The following is a 17,242-nucleotide window of genomic DNA, read 5'->3' on the forward strand; positions in this document are numbered from 1 at the left end:
GTTAGAGAAAAAAGGATTTCTTATTTCGTCGATCTTATATTATTATTTTTGTGTGATTAGATTTACTTATTAATAAATTACTGGAAGTCATGGTATCTGGTTCAAGCGAATCATATAAGTATAGCGATTATCTCAGCTCTTGTCTTTATTATTATACAGGGACTCTAAGAGGAAGTGAGACGGAGCGCCATCTGGATGACAAATGTAGTGGACACAGTCACCCTCTCCAACTGAGACATCAGCCAATTTTATAGTGCGTCAGGTAAGCACCGTATATATTAAATTTGGAAAGTGCACAGAAAACTTTAAGATACCGTACAATGTAACAGCTGTCTCACGTATGATGCAACTCGAGGCCTCCGGCGTTGCTCGGAAAGCATTAGCTTGGCGGGAAGGCAGCACTCGCCAATTGCGCACCTGGCGGCCTCCCCCGTTTCTCGTAACAAGATTAGTCTTAATATCTGAGGAGAAAAATTCGCTCCGGCGCCGGGGATCGAACCCGGGTCCTTGGTTCTACGTACCAAGCGCTCTGACCACTGAGCTACGCCGAATTCAATCCAGCGATGTAAATGAAGGTGTTTATGTAATAAATTTAATTCTGACACCGTATACAAAATTGTGAGGGCCACATTGCACGAATGTAATTGTTTGACACGAAATATATTATATCATATGATAGCCTATATTATTTTATATGTACTGTAGAGAGACGATTTGTGTACAAATGTTAGTAACGAATGAACCGTTACACAGTGGTATCGTATAGGCCTACTTCAGTTAGCTAATGTGAAATTCCTGAGGAAAATAAAATGACCTAATGTAAGAGAAGTGACGTTGATTTTTTTCCCCTCGCTGTTATTTATACTCGCTTTAACATCTTTGGTCATATCGCGAGTTAATCTTCAGTTGAAATCCGAAGGCCTGTATGCTATTGTTGAGACTGGTTCTATTGTTGTAAACTAGATGGCGACTGTATATATATTACTGGTTTGTTATGAATATGATTTCGATGATGAATGAGGCCAGTGATTTTCAGGGATGTTACTCACTTACTGGCTTTTAAGGAACCCGGAGGTTCATTGCCGTCCTCACATAAGCCCGCCATCGGTCCCAATCCTGAGCAAGATTAATCCAGTCTCTGCCATCATATCCCACCTCCCTCAAATCCATTTTAATATTATCTTCCCATCTACGTCTCGGCCTGCCTAAAGGTCTTTTTCCCTCCGGCCTCCCAACTAACGCTCCATATGCATTTCTGGATTCGCCCATACGTGCTGCATTCCCTGCCCATCTCAAACGTCTGGATTTAATGTTCCTAATTATGTCAGGTGAAGAATACAATGCGTGCAGTTCTGTGTTGTGTAACTTTCTCCATTCTCCTGTAACTTCATCCCTCTTAGCCCCAAATATTTTCCTAAGCACCTTATTCTCAAACACCCTTAAACTATGTTCCTCTCTCAAAGTGAGAGTCCAAGTTTCACAACCATACAGAACAACCGGTAATATAACTGTTTTATAAATTCTAACTTTCAGATTTTTCGACAGCAGACTGGATGATAAAAGCTTCTCAACGGAATAATAACAGGCATTTTCCATATTTATTCTGTGTTTAATTTCCTCCCGAGTATCATTTATATTTGTTACTGTTGCTCCAAGATATTTGAACTTCTCCACCTCTTCAAAAGATAAATTTCCAATTTTTATATTTACATTTGGTACAATATTCCCGTCACGAGTCACAATCATTTCTTTGCCTTTTCGGGATTTACTTCCAAACCTATCTCTTTACTTGCTTCAAGTAAAATTCCCGTGTTTTCCCTAATCGTTTGTGGATTTTCTCCTAACAGGGATGTTGTGGCCAGAATTTCCTGGCATTTGCCTTACGGTTGAGGAAAAACCCTGAAAAACCTCAACCAGGAAAATCAACCCGAGCGGCAATCGAACCCGGCCCTTTTGCGTAAGAGACCAGCATGCTGACCCCTACACCACAGAGGTGGTCGACGTTGATTTTGTTTTCTGAAGAATTCAGAAAATTCTGTTTTGTTCTCGTAGTTCCAAGTTAGGCCACATCTGAACGTAGCGTTGGTTGCACGTGTGTAACATTTATTGATTGCGTCGGCGGCCATGTTGGATTGATGCTGGACGCCTCTGGACCATTTCTGTTTAATCATCTCCTGAACATGACAATAACGCTATGAACTGACAGTTTAAAGAAACAGTAAAATAATAGACTTGATATAACATAGACCATATTAGAGTGAAAACTTTGAGTAATGCGCTAGTCTCAAAATCGTTGAAAGGAGTGTCCAAACACAGCAATGGTAATGCTTCGAATGCGTCGAATTCTACTCTTCTTCAGTTTCCTAACCATTACAACAGGTATGTACCTACGTAATTGTATTTGATAGTGCATGGTCATTTAAAGTATGTGTGTTTGTAGTTCCGTCGTAAATAAAGATAACAGCCTTGCATGTCTGCAACCCTATGTAACACAATGTTTTCATTTATTATGTTGGCTGTATTGAAACCGGAAGTGAAGTAGTAACCATAGTAAAGTATTTAGAAACATATGATTAAATTCGACAAATTATGAAAACCGCAATACTGGGTTCGTATATCACGCGTGGGGAGTGGAAACTTATCAGCTGTACTGGTTATGTGATGTAAGGAGTTCGTTTTTGTTTAGACAGCCCAAATAGCATTCTAGATATGCGGGAGGTATTTAATAGTTTCGGAGGCGGAACTACAAGTGGTTATAACGTCCACTTACATCATCACGTGAATTTTACGAATAAATAAATTGTGGCCGGGAGGAAAAAGGTCTTAAGTAAAAATTTTATACTTTTCAGGAAACCAATAGAAAGATTGAAATTTGTGTCAATTATAGACTTTTTAATTAAGAGGTTTTTCCTGGGTATTATTTGTTTATATTTTTTCTAAATTAGATAATGTTGCTCATTTAACAATTTTCTTGATTATTTCCAAAAATAGCCGCACTTAAGCCCTTTTAAGTCTAGAAGCCAAACTGAGTAGAAGGGACTATTAAACATAAGACCTTTTTCATGTCAAAATAAATGAGAAATGTAAATTATTAGGAATGCAAAATGGGTCTTAAACAATTATAGGACTGGTGCTTAAAGTATTAAAAGGAAAGGGCATCAGTATGTGATAAAATGGCTAAAATACAATTTAGACCTTTTTAATAGGGAAGCATGGAAATTAAACATGTGATGGTTTGTAAGGAATCCTGTGTGTGCCCTTTACCCTGTGTGTGCTCGATTCAAAAAGTACTTAGGACATTTGGTAACGCTCTATAAATCCAGTCAGGAGTCTCTTTTCACTTTAGCCGTTTTACCAGATTGTAGAGAATTGTTTCCGCTTTCAGAATATATAAAAATCTCATTTTCACAAAAAATTGACTTAAGACCTTTTTCCTCCCGGCCACAGGTTAAACATATGGTGTTAGTCTGCTTTGTCAATTATTTATTTTCTTTCGCCTTTCCAGCGTTTCTTCTAGTCGCCATTATCGTTGGGTAATATTTTATCACCTTATTAGCTCCTCTTATATTTCCAATAATATTATTCATATCTTTATAGTAAGTTATCTCTAACCCCTCAAGTTAATTAATTTGTTTTGTTTCGTTGGGATAATAAGGACAGCGCAGAGTTGTAACACAATTTAATAATTTATTTGAAGATATTTTGAATAAGTCACTCCTAGTGACACTACTATGATAATGCCAAAACCTGGGTAGACCAAGAAAAAACATTGATTCACTGTGTCACACACCACATAGGCTCTCTTAAGACATACAAGACCGACATCTAGCATGAGTTGGACCATGTCGACTTATTCCGCTTGCTGGAATATTTTTTTAGTAAGTTATTTAGTGTCTGAATGAGATGAAGGTGACAATGCCGGTGAAATGAGTCTGGGGTCCAGCACCGATAGTTACCCAGCGTTTGCTCATATTGGGTTGAGGGAAAACCCCGGAAAAACCTCAACAAAGTAACTTGCCTCGACCGGGATTCGAACCCGGACCACCTTGTTTCGCAGTTATACTCGCTGTTACTCCACAAGTGTGGACTGCTAGAATATCTTATGTTAAATTTTTCTATCGCCGTATTTCACTTTTGCTGTCACGAGCTTCAGAGATTCGAAACGTGAATGATTAGAGACGAAAGGATTAGAGCTTTTATACCTACTGCTGTGGAACATTCTGGTTCGTATAATGTGTCGATCCATTACGTATTTACGTTTTGAAACAGTTTTAAATAGAATCTTTTAGATTCGGAGTTCAAAATATTAAAAAGTACGATTCGGCCTGGGTAGCATAGTCGGTATAGCGCTGGCGTTCTGTGCTCGAGGTTGCGGGTTTGATCCCGGCCCAGGTCGATGGGATTTAAGTATGCTTAAATGCGACAGGCTCACGTCAGTAGATTTACTGGCATGTAAAAGAACTCCTGCGGGACAAAATTTCGGCATACTGGCGACTCTGATATAACCTCGGCAGTTGCTAGCGTCGTTAAATAAACCATGCACATATCTACCTACTTATCTACTTATTATCTACCTATCCATGCATCCATTCACCCATTTACCTAGTTATCTACCTATCTACCTGTTTTTGATAGGCGGTTATTCCACCTCAGACCCAACGGAGCCATGTCCTACTACCTGTAACATGCATCGTGTATGTCAGTCATGCCAATTTGTGCCCATAGGAGCAAGCGCGCGCTTTAGAGCTCAGGAGAGCCTGAGCGCTTTACAGCGGAAAGAAAAGACACAGACGAAAGAGGTAGCATATGCCGCTTGGTCGAGCTATGTTCAGGGATGGCCAGCACTGATTCAATAGATAAAGTGAAGAGAACTTATTAAAACTGTATCTATGTTAATTTTTAGATTTGTCTGGAAGTATAAGTACATTATAAGAATGTAAGTTTAAATTTTAATGCTCATTTTTCACAAGTTTGATTTTTTTATTCAAAAGAAATATTTTCTCAACTTTTTTTAATAGAAAAGCGAAATTTTTAGATATAGGCCTATTTATTTAGTAGCTTTACAGAATGTTTTCGTAAATCTAATATACCGTAAATACGTATTACTGAAGATAGTGTATTGAAAATTTTGAAAATATTCGCATGGAAATTGTTTGTAAGGAAATGAATTAACAAAGTAACTGCTTTAACATCATAAGCAAATGATACGTGCCCATGTGTTGTAAAAATGTCAGCACTATAGCTTCAGCAGATTTCGAGAAAATAATTTAATATTCTGATGATAGGAAGTTGCCCACCAATATCACCTTAAAAGCATAATGCGATAAGAGTTTTGTTATGTAATATTAGTTACACTTAAAACAGATACAGTACCTAGGTAACTTTGCTTTGTACTGTAATATTGTTTTGATTAGTTCATTGATTACTTTTATAAGGCTAAAGATATCAATATCAATTCCAACTTATCATGTCATACGCAATCTCTCTTTTTTTGGGGGGGGGGGATATCACTTTCTTTATGAATGATGTGTTTCATCCACTTAATACAGTATAATATTATACTACTATGGAATTTAAGTGAATATTCCTTCTTAACTCTCTATTATGTTATTAACATTTAAAACACAACTGCAATATTCAGAAATTGGTGTTAGTACTTTTGTTTTACAGACAATATAGATAATATTAAACAAAAAGAAGCCATATAAAAATAACGAAATGAAATTTCACGTTCCGTTTGAAGTTTGTGCACCACTGTTTTCTTAATCCAACAGGCTGCTTATTAATATACACAACCCTTCCTCTTTCCATACTTAGCGCTTGATGCCCGCGCACGACGTCAAGGTCAGAAAAATGCACTTTCTTTGATATCACTGGTGTATGTATTGTGCACAAGTCTAAGTGCATGGATTCAGCCCGAGACTGGGTGTCGGAAAGATAGCCAACAAGGCCAGATTGCAATACGGAACACAACACTGCTTTCACACTACGTTAAACCCATGCGTTTAAGCGGCTGCGTACACCGCGATCAACATAACCAACGTACCAGCTACTCATCTACTGATTTGGTGAAATTTAAACATCAAGCTTGACAACTGCTATTTTTTATCAGTGTTAAAATTAAATAGCCTCTACGAGGCATATGGATAATTGTTTATTCAGTGATAATGAAAATGTTAACAAATTTCGTAATTAATCAAATCAGATTTGTAAGGCTTGAATGCAAATAGGCCTCCACTGTAGTGAGGGTAGTATCGTCCCCTTTCTGTATGGCCAGAACACTTTTTATGCCACTAAACAATGGGTAGGAAAATAATGGCAATGGGTCCAACACAACGTGCCATGAAGAGCGAACTACACGAAAGAGGTGTAACCTGGGACTATAGATCGAAGGCTAGGCAAAAATAATGCATGATAATACATTTAATGAACGCAGATACAACACCGACTGTAGCTATTTCTCGCTACGTGAGAGGTGTAAAATTCTCTTTTTTTGACGTAATGTCCACCGCCACTTGCTGAATTAATATGCCATTCAACAAATTGTTTGTTATTTGCAAAATGTTTTCTCCAATCTAAAATTCCCTCTGAAAAAATTTAAATGAAGCTAAGCTTTGGGAAGATGGTGCGTAGTGTGTTGATATATACTCAAAAATTGAAGCGGTGAGTTGAAAAACTTCCCAAGTCTAGAGATGTAACATTTTCAGGAGATGAGAAAAAAACTGTATAAATCTGTATTTTTTAAAACAAACTTAATTTTTCAAGTATCATATTTTAGAATGTTATCATATCAATTGCTCAATAAGTTTTTGTATCGGTTTATGCATTAAGGCTTTATTAAACACTAGCCGTACCCGTGCGCTCCGCTGCACCCGTTAGAAATAAATATAAAGTAATTACATAATTAAAATAGGACGTTTGATCCAGGGAACATTCGTGTTTGATAGAAGGATAAATCGTTTAATACGTTACTTAATTTAAATTGTATTTAAAAAATTACATTGCGATCATTTTGGTCCAGAGACACTCATTTGGTGCAATGACAATTCCTTTAACATGTTTCTTAATTGTTATTACATGCAACCATAGTTTAATGAAGATTGACATATCTTTTAGTTTTAATGTGTAAACTTTATATTACTTGCTAGGCTATAGGTTTCCATTGAATTATGGTAATAACTTAATTTTAACTCTTGTTTTCTTCGTCTTCAGTAAATGGCCCACCATGGTTCTGAACCCTTCAAATAATTTAAATAGTGATAAGTAATTATATTTCTTTCTTTCGAAAATGTAAGAATTCACGATCTCCTATGTACCATTGCCATAGAATGAATAAATTTGTTTTTCTTCCTACTCAAAAATTTTATATTTTGCACATAGGAGTTATGGAACAACGACGCTATAATCTGAGGCGGCGGTGGAAATGTATTGTATTGTTATTTTAAAAGTCTTGTATATCCTTAAATATCACTCCTATCAAAATTTTGCATAGAATAAAACTTATCGGAAATCATTTTTAAAGAAACTTTTGTTATGTAACATATTTCACAAAAATCAATAATAAGCGAGATATTTCGATTTATTTAATTCAGGCCCCCTTATAACCCCCCTTTTAAATAATGTATTTTGAATGCCGTATAGCCTAAAATCTAAGTTACAACGAACGTAATTTATATTCCAATTTTCACCGAAATCCGTTCAGCCATTATCGCGTGAAAAGGCATTTCAAAAAAGCGATTTTCGGTTTCAGAATGTTAATTGTACATGTTAACACCACCAATTATTTTTGGAAAATCGAAAATTACCAGAAAAATTTCGGCTACAGATTTATTATTAGTATAGATTTGAAAGTTGAGGACTTGGGATATATTTAAAATTACTCACTTTTTAAATAAAGAAAAGAGATTGAACAGAGATTAATTAGTGTATTAAGGATGGAAAATTACACAGAAACATGAAGCCTATAAACTGACCTATTTATGATCATAATCTCCATCCTCATTATCATTATCACTAGTACCAACAAGTGATTGAATGTAATTCACAGCATCATTGTGTAAGAATTTCATCAAAGATTTCACTTTGTTCAATTTCTTTTCATTTACAGGAATCTGAGCTTTGTTAATTTTCTTGGAGGAAATAACAGATTTTGTAATAAGTTTCAATACCCTGAAATATTGTGGCATGATATCACTCACTATGATATCAACAGAAACTTCACCAACATGGTTCCTACTGAACCTTAATCGTTTGTATTTGTTACACTAAACTTTTCCTTATTTTTGGTGACACTGCTCTTAAAAATGTTTTAAATTCATTCTGAAAATCAATTATTTCATTATCGTTTACAGTATAAACAGGGAATTTCTTTTCAACTAACTGAATCCATCCTTGATGTATTTCCATGGACTCAACACTTCTTTTCATTTTTTCGATGACAGCAAAATGCAGGTAACAAGATAGGAAAGAATGTCCCCGAATTGGGAATATTTGTTTCACTTTTTTTTTAACCTACCAAATCCTGGACCTAGGATCATACTGAAATCACTGAATATTTCAAGACTGTCGAAATATCTGTTAGGAGAGTCGACTTCGACATTTCTTACCATAAATGGATGAAATGAAATGAAATAAAAAACACATTTCGAAAAAAAAGATGACGTGGGGAGTTTTTGAACTCACCGTTTCAATTCTTAAGTCTCGATTGCCAGTCACATAAGCAAGCTTATTGATTGGTTTTGCTTTGGCTTGGTTTTGCGAGAGCTGGACCAGTGACGGATCTGCACACTTAGACACAGTGGCATTCGTGAATCCGACGCTGACAGGTGGGATAACTTACCTCAGTCCCTGATAGGCCCAAGTCCTTGATCAGCGACGCTGACAGCTGCCCATGGTGCCCCAGAGACCCGGAGACCTAAGCCTTTCCTATATCAGATCGGAAACCCTTACTACCCCCAAAGACTTCAACCCTGCCTATTTTTACTAGATGGTAGATGAAATGAGGGGGACGTGGAGAGTGTTGGTGGAATGAAACAGGAAAACGGGAGTACCCCGAGAAAAAACTCTCTACAATGCCTGCTCTGTCCACCACGAATTCCATCACGACCTAGCCGGGGATCGAACCCGGGCCGCCTGAATGGAAGATCAACCCGCTAGCACTTCAGCCCCAAAAATCTTATTGGTTAGGATTCAGATGGGTCTTTGGGTGGATTCTGAAAGCAGTTTTCATGGATATTGCTTGTTGTTAATTCCAAGGAAAGCACTTGAATAGGAAAATATCTCATTAATTGAGCGTTTTGTGTCGGTAAATCAAATCTGTATGGATGTTGACGTGGACAATTAGACAGAATTGAATATAAATATCATTATTTACTTCGTAGCGCGAAGAATGAGAAATTATGAATCTTTTAATAGCTTCCATTTGCATAAAACAACATGTAGAATTGCATAGAAAGCGTTCTACGACCAGGTGATTTATAATGAACCAGGGAACTAGTATTGAAACGGCTTTAATTCAGTATTGTAGCTACATAAATCTCGTCACAGATAATCTCATTAGTTGCTGATAATAACGAATCTGTTAAGTTATTGAATTACAGTTCATAACCTTAACAATGAATTGCACATCCCTTGCATAAGTTTTAATCCTGTGAAATATACAATAATCTACGGGGATGAATTATACAGTATTATAGTTAAATTCGTGTTTTGAAATTAGTGAACTGTTTAATACCAGCAATAAAGATTTTAAGACCGTAAATAATATATTGTGTATATGCAATTAATACAAAGTAATCATTAATATTTCTAAGCTGATTCAAACCAGGACGATTAAGTATGGACAATATATTATTTACGTTAAAGGGATTTATAACTGGAAGAAGAGAATCATATAAAACAAGAAAATACAAATAACGTTTATTGACATTGTTAAAACATTTGATAAACGAGATAGAATACAACAGTGAACAATTGGACCACATTCAGCAGAAATGAACCAACCTAAAACCAAATTTAATGTCTCAATAATGAAATAATTCCAAGGATCCATATTTTGAACAAAAATATTTCGTGTAAGCAATAAGTATGCAGTTGTATTTATTTGTGAATTTATCACTCACGTTTAACTTTAAAGTGCATTTTTCTCAGTTTAGATATAATGTGGGTTGGTTCATTTTAAAAGACAATGCAATCCCGAGACAATAGAAGGAATTAGAAGTTTATACAAGAACGCAAAATTTGCCATAAGAATTGGAATTACGGTAAGTAAAAATCAAATTGACCCTAACCTAAAAATGAAAAGAGGTTCCAGTCTTTATCTAGTTTTATTTCATTTTTTTCTTTTCATTTATTTTATTCCATAGGTCTTACACGAGCAATGAAGCTTTAAGATGTGGAACAAGTCAAAATTTTACAATATTACAATTACAATTTTTACAAATGTTTATAGTTTTACAATTTAGTAATTTTCTACAATTTTTACAATTTTGTGCAATTTTTTTTACAATATTTTGGCGAGATGTAGTGATATGAGGTGAGATCCGAGGATTCGCCAAAATATTACCCGGCATTTGCCTTTTGGTCTGGGGAAAACCTCGGAAAATCCAACCAGGTAATCAAATCAAAGAGGGGTAATCTAATCAAAGGGGTTGATGCCAAGGACTCGCCATAGACCATCCGGCTTCAGTCCCACGGCTGTGGAAAACCTCGGAAGAAACCAAAGACCAAAGGGGGATCCAACCCAAGCCCGAACGCAGCTCCGGATCAGCAGCCCAGCGAGTCTGCCGACTGAGCTACATCAATGGCTCTACTAAAAGTATACAATACATAGCCAATCAGATTATTAAATTTACAAATGCAAACGATCATTCATAAGTTGAGCTATCTGTATAATACATTAATGAAATAATAAAAAAATGGAATAAAGAATAAAAGAATAAAATTGAGTAATACACATTACTTGAAAACAATACTATAAGCTGATGACCAGGTAATAGTCGGTCTATTTTCATGAGTAGAGAAGTCGAAATGCAAATACATTTTTTAAAGTTGCTTAAAATATAATACAATTTTAAAATATCCATTCGAAAAACCAAGGTAATGACTAGACTTCGGATTTTAGGTTAAATGTCTATTTTTTATGTAGGGGTAAACTAAAACTAGTTAAATGTCTTCATATTTTATATAAAATGAAAGCGGTTTTATGGTACCTCAAAATGCCTATTTTGCCCATTGAGACCTATTTTTAAGGTTTTAGAGGCTAAAATTGCCTATTTCTGTTTGTTACGTATACATTTTTAAATTTTCGTGTAACAGTGAAAGAGAAAGTCGTGGGGTAGATATGGTTCAAATATCCTGTAACATTTGTAGGAATGGAAAAATTCCTGGAAGGTGTCTGGTTTTGTTGAGCATTTGAGCAGGCAGTAGGAATGTGATGAATCGGGAGGATGTAGTTCTCCCTAAAGAAATCAGCATGGCAAATATTGCTAGATTTAAATATGCATCCATTGCTTCGGATTTTTTTCTCTTATAAAATGGTTCTGTTTAAGAAAAGACAAAGTTTCACATTAGAAAATTATAGAAAAACATTGTTACCTATTGCAGTCTCAATTATCAATAACATATTAATTGTAAATTCATTGGTAAATTAATTAGTTTAATCGTAATACGATCTTTTATGTATTTACTTCTGGTAGTGTGGAAGAGAAGGTCTCATGGCCTTAACTCTACCAGAATTTAAAAAAAAATGTAAACAAATGTATCAGTGCACACAGAGAGGACAGGATGGGGGCACGCCACTTCGAAGTCAGCGTTTCGCCTCTTTGGAGTCACGAGTGGCCCTTCAAAGCGACACGTGGTCTCTGACTGTAAAAGAAAATTCGCGACGATTTTGAATTTGATATTCAATTTGTGAAGAGATAGTGTAATATGGTGTATTTTATTATTTTATTTTAGTAGGTTATTTTACGACGCTTTATCAACATGGGAGAGACTCGGAAAAATCACCATGTCTCCGCCTCATGTCCGAGCCACGTCTTCTCTGTGTGAATTGCGCCAAATAGTTCTAATCGAAAACATTAATAATCCTCAATATTGAAGCTGTGTTGGAAAGAGTGGGCGAAGAAAGAATAATGGCGGAGCTGATCAGGAGGAGGAAAAGAAATTGGTTGGGTCACTGGCTGAGAAGAAACTGCCTACTGAAGGATGCACTGGAAGGAATGGTGAACGGGAGAAGAGTTTGTGGCAGAAGAAGATATCAGATGATAGACGACATTAAGATACATGAATTATATGCGGAGACTAACAAGCAAACGTTCTAATGGGGGCAGATAAAAAAAGTTAATTTTTTTCTTCCGCCATATTAATAATGTCAAAAGAAGTAGTTATATAAATTTTGACCACTCGACCGCAATTACGGCCGTAAAAAAATAAATTCGCCAGGGGCCGCTAACAGGAAAAAAAAACAATTTCATTGGACAAATTTATTGGAACAGACACACAATTGTTGAGCTATTTTTCAACATATTTTCCATCGGAATTGAGACATTTCTCATATCATGGGATCGACAGAGAGAGGTGCAGACGCGGTCAAACGCTGGTTCCGATCTGAGGCGGCTGACTTCTACGACACAAAAATTGATCCCATGGTATAACAAATGTCTCAATTCCAGTGGGGGATATTTTGACAAATAGCGCAACAATTGCTGTTTCTGTTTCAATAAATATTTCTATGCAATTGTGCTTTTTTCTATAAACGTCCCCAGGGAAAATCACTTTCTGGACGGCCTCGTAATTGCGGTCGAGTGGCCAAAATTTGTATAAGCACTTCTTTTCACATTATTAATATGGTGGAAGGAAAAAATTAACTTTTTTATCTGCCCCCATCAGAAAGTTTGCTTGTAGGAGGAAAGCGGAAAACAGGAAAGACTGGAGATTGGTTTGCAATGAAAGACCTGCGCTTGGACAAAAAAGTATGAATGAAAGGATTTCTCTTGAAAGCTACGTATATAGTTAAAGATGAATGCGCTGTAACAAAGATTCATAGCTATCGTACTGGCCTACTAGTGACCTTCAAGTCCATGTAAAGTATACTGGTTGTTTATGATTAATTTAAGAATTGTGATCTTTTACTGTCTTCACCTACTACAGTATATTATCATTGTGGGCAATTTATTCTATTTTATGGATTTTTTTGTCCAATGGCAGGGCTCTCACGTTGTAGATGTCGCGAGTGCGGAGAAGCATAAACCATTCGTGATATAAACCCGGCCCCCGTTCTAAGTTTAGAGCTTTAGCGAGTTTAAATCCAATTCTATCCTGAACTTATATAGCGATAACAATTTATGAGGGTTGTGTCACAGGATAAAATAACAAATATTTTACAGATTTTACCATCTGATGATTATTCTCGTCTTGGAGGATACAGAGTTCAGGTAGGTTTTGAGCGAGAAACATCGGAGGCATTTGACAACGGATCAGGCTAGCAATGCTATGTACTGGCTTGCAGGGAAAACCACGACCTATGAGGCCAATCCAGATGCCAAGCGGCTGTACGACGACCTGCTGAGCAACTACAACCGGCTGATCCGCCCCGTCATCAACAACACGGAGACCCTGACAGTCTGGCTAGGCCTCAAGCTGTCCCAGCTCATAGAAGTGGTGAGTTCAGATTTACTTTTTTATATCTTTGGCCCATATTCCTCTCCCTTTCTCTTTACCCTTTATTTTATTCACATTTTATGTCCTTCTTATTTATTATTATTGTTATTACAGTATTATTATTATTATTATTATTATTATTATTATTATTATTATTATTATTCTCTTTCGCCTCCTGTTATATTTATTTTCGCCGTGTTTCTTTTTTTTTAATTATTAATTTATCTTTCCTTAACTACTTTTTTATTTGTAGAGAAATAAACACAATCCTTAAATCTAATGGACATTAATAGTTATATTATTTATTTGATATTATGATTCATATTAGAATTTGTAAATTATATATATATATATATATATATATATATATATATATATATATATATATATATAATAACAAAAAATACATGCAGATTATCCTATACACATTATGAATACATGGATTTAGTAGAAATGTTACACAATAACATAAATTTCCTGTAATACACAAAATAAATTATAAAATTATGCCGTACTTAGTAAAATGAGCAATTTCAAAACAAAATTATTTAATACAATTTGAATACATGGATTTAGTAGAAATGTTACACAATAACATAAATTTCCTGTAATACACAAAATAAATTATAAAATTATGCCGTACTTAGTAAAATGAGCAATTTCAAAACAAAATTATTTAATACAATATGAATACATGGATTTAGTAGAAATGTTACGTAATAACATAAATTTCCTGTAATACACAAAATAAATTATAAAATTATGCCGTACTTAGTAAAATGAGCAATTTCAAAACAAAATTATTTAATACAATATGAATACATGGATTTAGTAGAAATGTTACGTAATAACATAAATTTCCTGTAATAGTCAAAATAAATTATAAAATTATACCGTGATTAGTAAAATTCGCAATTTCCAAACAAAATTATTGAATACAATATGAATACATGGATTTAGTAGAAACGTTCCGTAATAACCTAAATATCGTATTAACACGCAAATTAAATTACGGTATATAATTATGTCATGCCAAGTAAAATAACAAATTTCCAAACAAAATTATTAAAAAATCAATAAAGGGCAATTCTAATATTGGATTTGTTAGAATAATGTTGTCTTGTGTAATGTATTATTTTATTAGATTATTTCATGCAGAACTCTATTATTTATATCCTTAGTGACATTTCATGTAGGTGAGAGTAAAATTTGTTCATATGAAGCAAAAATTATGAAGTCAGCTTCGAAGTACTGGTTTTGAGAATCAAATTCATTTTATTTTTGAACCAAATTTTCAATTATTTCATGAAGTAGAGAGATTGTTTTGTTAAATCTTTACCAGATTTTGAGAAAAACCTTCAGTCAAACATTTTAAAACATGAATATTGAGTCATATTCCACTTAAAAAATATTCTTTTGCATACAGAAATATTCGTTATGTTTTTTATTAATATTTCTCATTTAAAATATTCCAATTCTTAACTCATGTATTTCTTTTAAACAGTTTTTGTGTTTCTCCAAAACATTATATTTCGCGACTTATGAGGTTTCTAAAAAAAAAAAAATAAATTGCTTTGAAAAGTTGTATGTAAATTTTGGTAAAGAATCCTGAGCTCCAAAAAGTAAAACTATTACTGACCAATTGAAGAGAAAACCAACTGGACGTGATATAAATATGGTGGAGTAAGAGTTAGAGGAAAGACCAAAGAACATGGAGGGAACCTTTCTCACATTCACGCTGTAAATTACAAATCTTAAAAGATATGCCAGTGATTGGATTTGTTAAAAGGTGGAATTCTCTCAATTAACATTGCTATATGGAAATATTAAATTAATTGATTTAGCACTGTGATAAATTACGTTATATAAATCAACTATGAAACAGGATTGCAACCCACAAACCCCGAACACCGCGGATTATTCACTCGTTCGTACAAACTAGTTGAGGTTTGCCAGTGGTGCGTAGCAATTTGTTTAGTTTCGTGTCTGTGGTCGAGAGGGGCGATTGGGAACCTTAGTCGGAAACTAATAATGATGTTTACAATTCTGTTTCAGAACTTGAAGAATCAAGTAATGACAACAAACCTATGGGTCCAACAGGTGAGTTGTGTATATTTTTGTTTACATACTATTGAGTACATTTAAATATTCAGTGATAGCATTTTATAACTTATTTGTGCACGTAAAGGTTAATTTTATTGCATACAGTTCTTATTAAGGCGGAGACTTTACTGAAATATGGCATTTTTGGTGAAAAAATCGCTTTTTCGTAATTCTGTGTAAAAATGTTACATTGGAAAAATCATATTAAAGAAATTACCCCAAACTAAATTAGTTTCAGCATCTTTTGCTATTAGAACTATGCAAGAGGTAGTAAATATCAATACTACCTTAAAAACAATATACTAAATCATTTGTTCTTATAACAAATTTCAAATTTATTCACAATTTAACATTTGAAATGATACATATGAATAGATACCCGAAATGAGCATATGCTCGTGCTTGGGTACAGTCCAGTAGTCTACATAAATTTTACAGAGATTAATGATAATGTTGATGATAGAAATAATAGTAATAATAATAATAATAATAATAATAATAATAATAATAATAATAATAATAATACAATAACCGTGACGGAGATGATACAAAGATAGTAATACAAATTAATTCAATAATAATAATAGTAATAATAATAATAATAATAATAATAGTAATAATAATAGTAGGCTAATAGTAATAAAAGAAAAATATTTAAAATAATAAAATAAATGCTAGGACGGATAAAATAAAATATAAAACCACTTAGCGAGAGTTAACACAACTTAAATAAGCATATAATAACCAGGAAAAAAATGAAGTCGAAAATCAACAGAAAAGTTCATTGCATCGCAGACGACAGCAAACGCCTCACAGTGGTCTATTTCTCACTTTTACGGGGACATTTGCCCTAAAACTCAACCTGCTCAAGTTGTAAAACACTGACGTAGAAATATAGCCAGATAGTTGCATAGCACTTGTAAGTATATTTTAATAAAATCAGCGGAGACAAAAGAGCAATAACAACACCGTTAAACGGAACAAAATATACACAGCCGTCAGTCGCTGATTGTCAGCGCTTTCAGTTGGTTCTTTCGTTTCCTTATAGCAAGTTCTTACTGTAGTATATTGTGAATATTTGAGTGTCATCATGGCTGCTGGTCCTTCAGGTAAATTATGTACTATTTTTATCAACATCTTTTGATTGTATCACTATAATACAATTCATTTTTGGATTAAGACAGAAAATGCGTCTCAGCGAGTTTAGAACTAAATTCAACAGGATGGGAAAAAAATAACCCCCTTTCTTTCGGGCTAAAAATTGTTTAATATTCTTCATTATACCCATATCTATGTAATAAGACCCCTCTTAATGTGTGTGAGTCTGCGGAAGTTAACTATTTTTTATGTTTTACGTCGCCAGGCATGAGTCAGATAGTGACGCGAATGGACATGTTTGAATTCCTTTTCAACTGAAGTCTTCTTTCTCGAGCAAATACTATTGCTGTAAAGAAGCAAATGGTGGACTTCATAAAATCGA

At 34.5% G+C, this 17,242-nt stretch overlaps 1 protein-coding gene across 2 annotated transcripts in view; it reads left to right on the plus strand.

Moving 5' to 3' along the window:
* Positions 1-2,103: 2,103 nt before the first annotated feature.
* Positions 2,104-17,242, plus strand: part of nAChRbeta2 (nicotinic acetylcholine receptor beta2) — a 331,852-nt gene continuing 316,713 nt past the window's right edge. Inside the window, exons 1-3 of one of the 2 annotated variants that reach the window (XM_069838040.1) lie at positions 2,104-2,379; positions 13,508-13,659; positions 15,715-15,759. In XM_069838040.1, the coding sequence (XP_069694141.1) occupies positions 2,319-2,379; positions 13,508-13,659; positions 15,715-15,759 (258 nt within the window). In that variant the 5' untranslated portion in view covers positions 2,104-2,318. The remainder of the gene's footprint in view (positions 2,380-13,507; positions 13,660-15,714; positions 15,760-17,242) is intronic. The other variant, XM_069838032.1, reaches the window with a different exon arrangement.

The sequence above is a fragment of the Periplaneta americana genome, chromosome 1, assembly GCF_040183065.1.
Source record: "Periplaneta americana isolate PAMFEO1 chromosome 1, P.americana_PAMFEO1_priV1, whole genome shotgun sequence".
NCBI lineage: Eukaryota > Metazoa > Arthropoda > Insecta > Blattodea > Blattidae > Periplaneta > Periplaneta americana.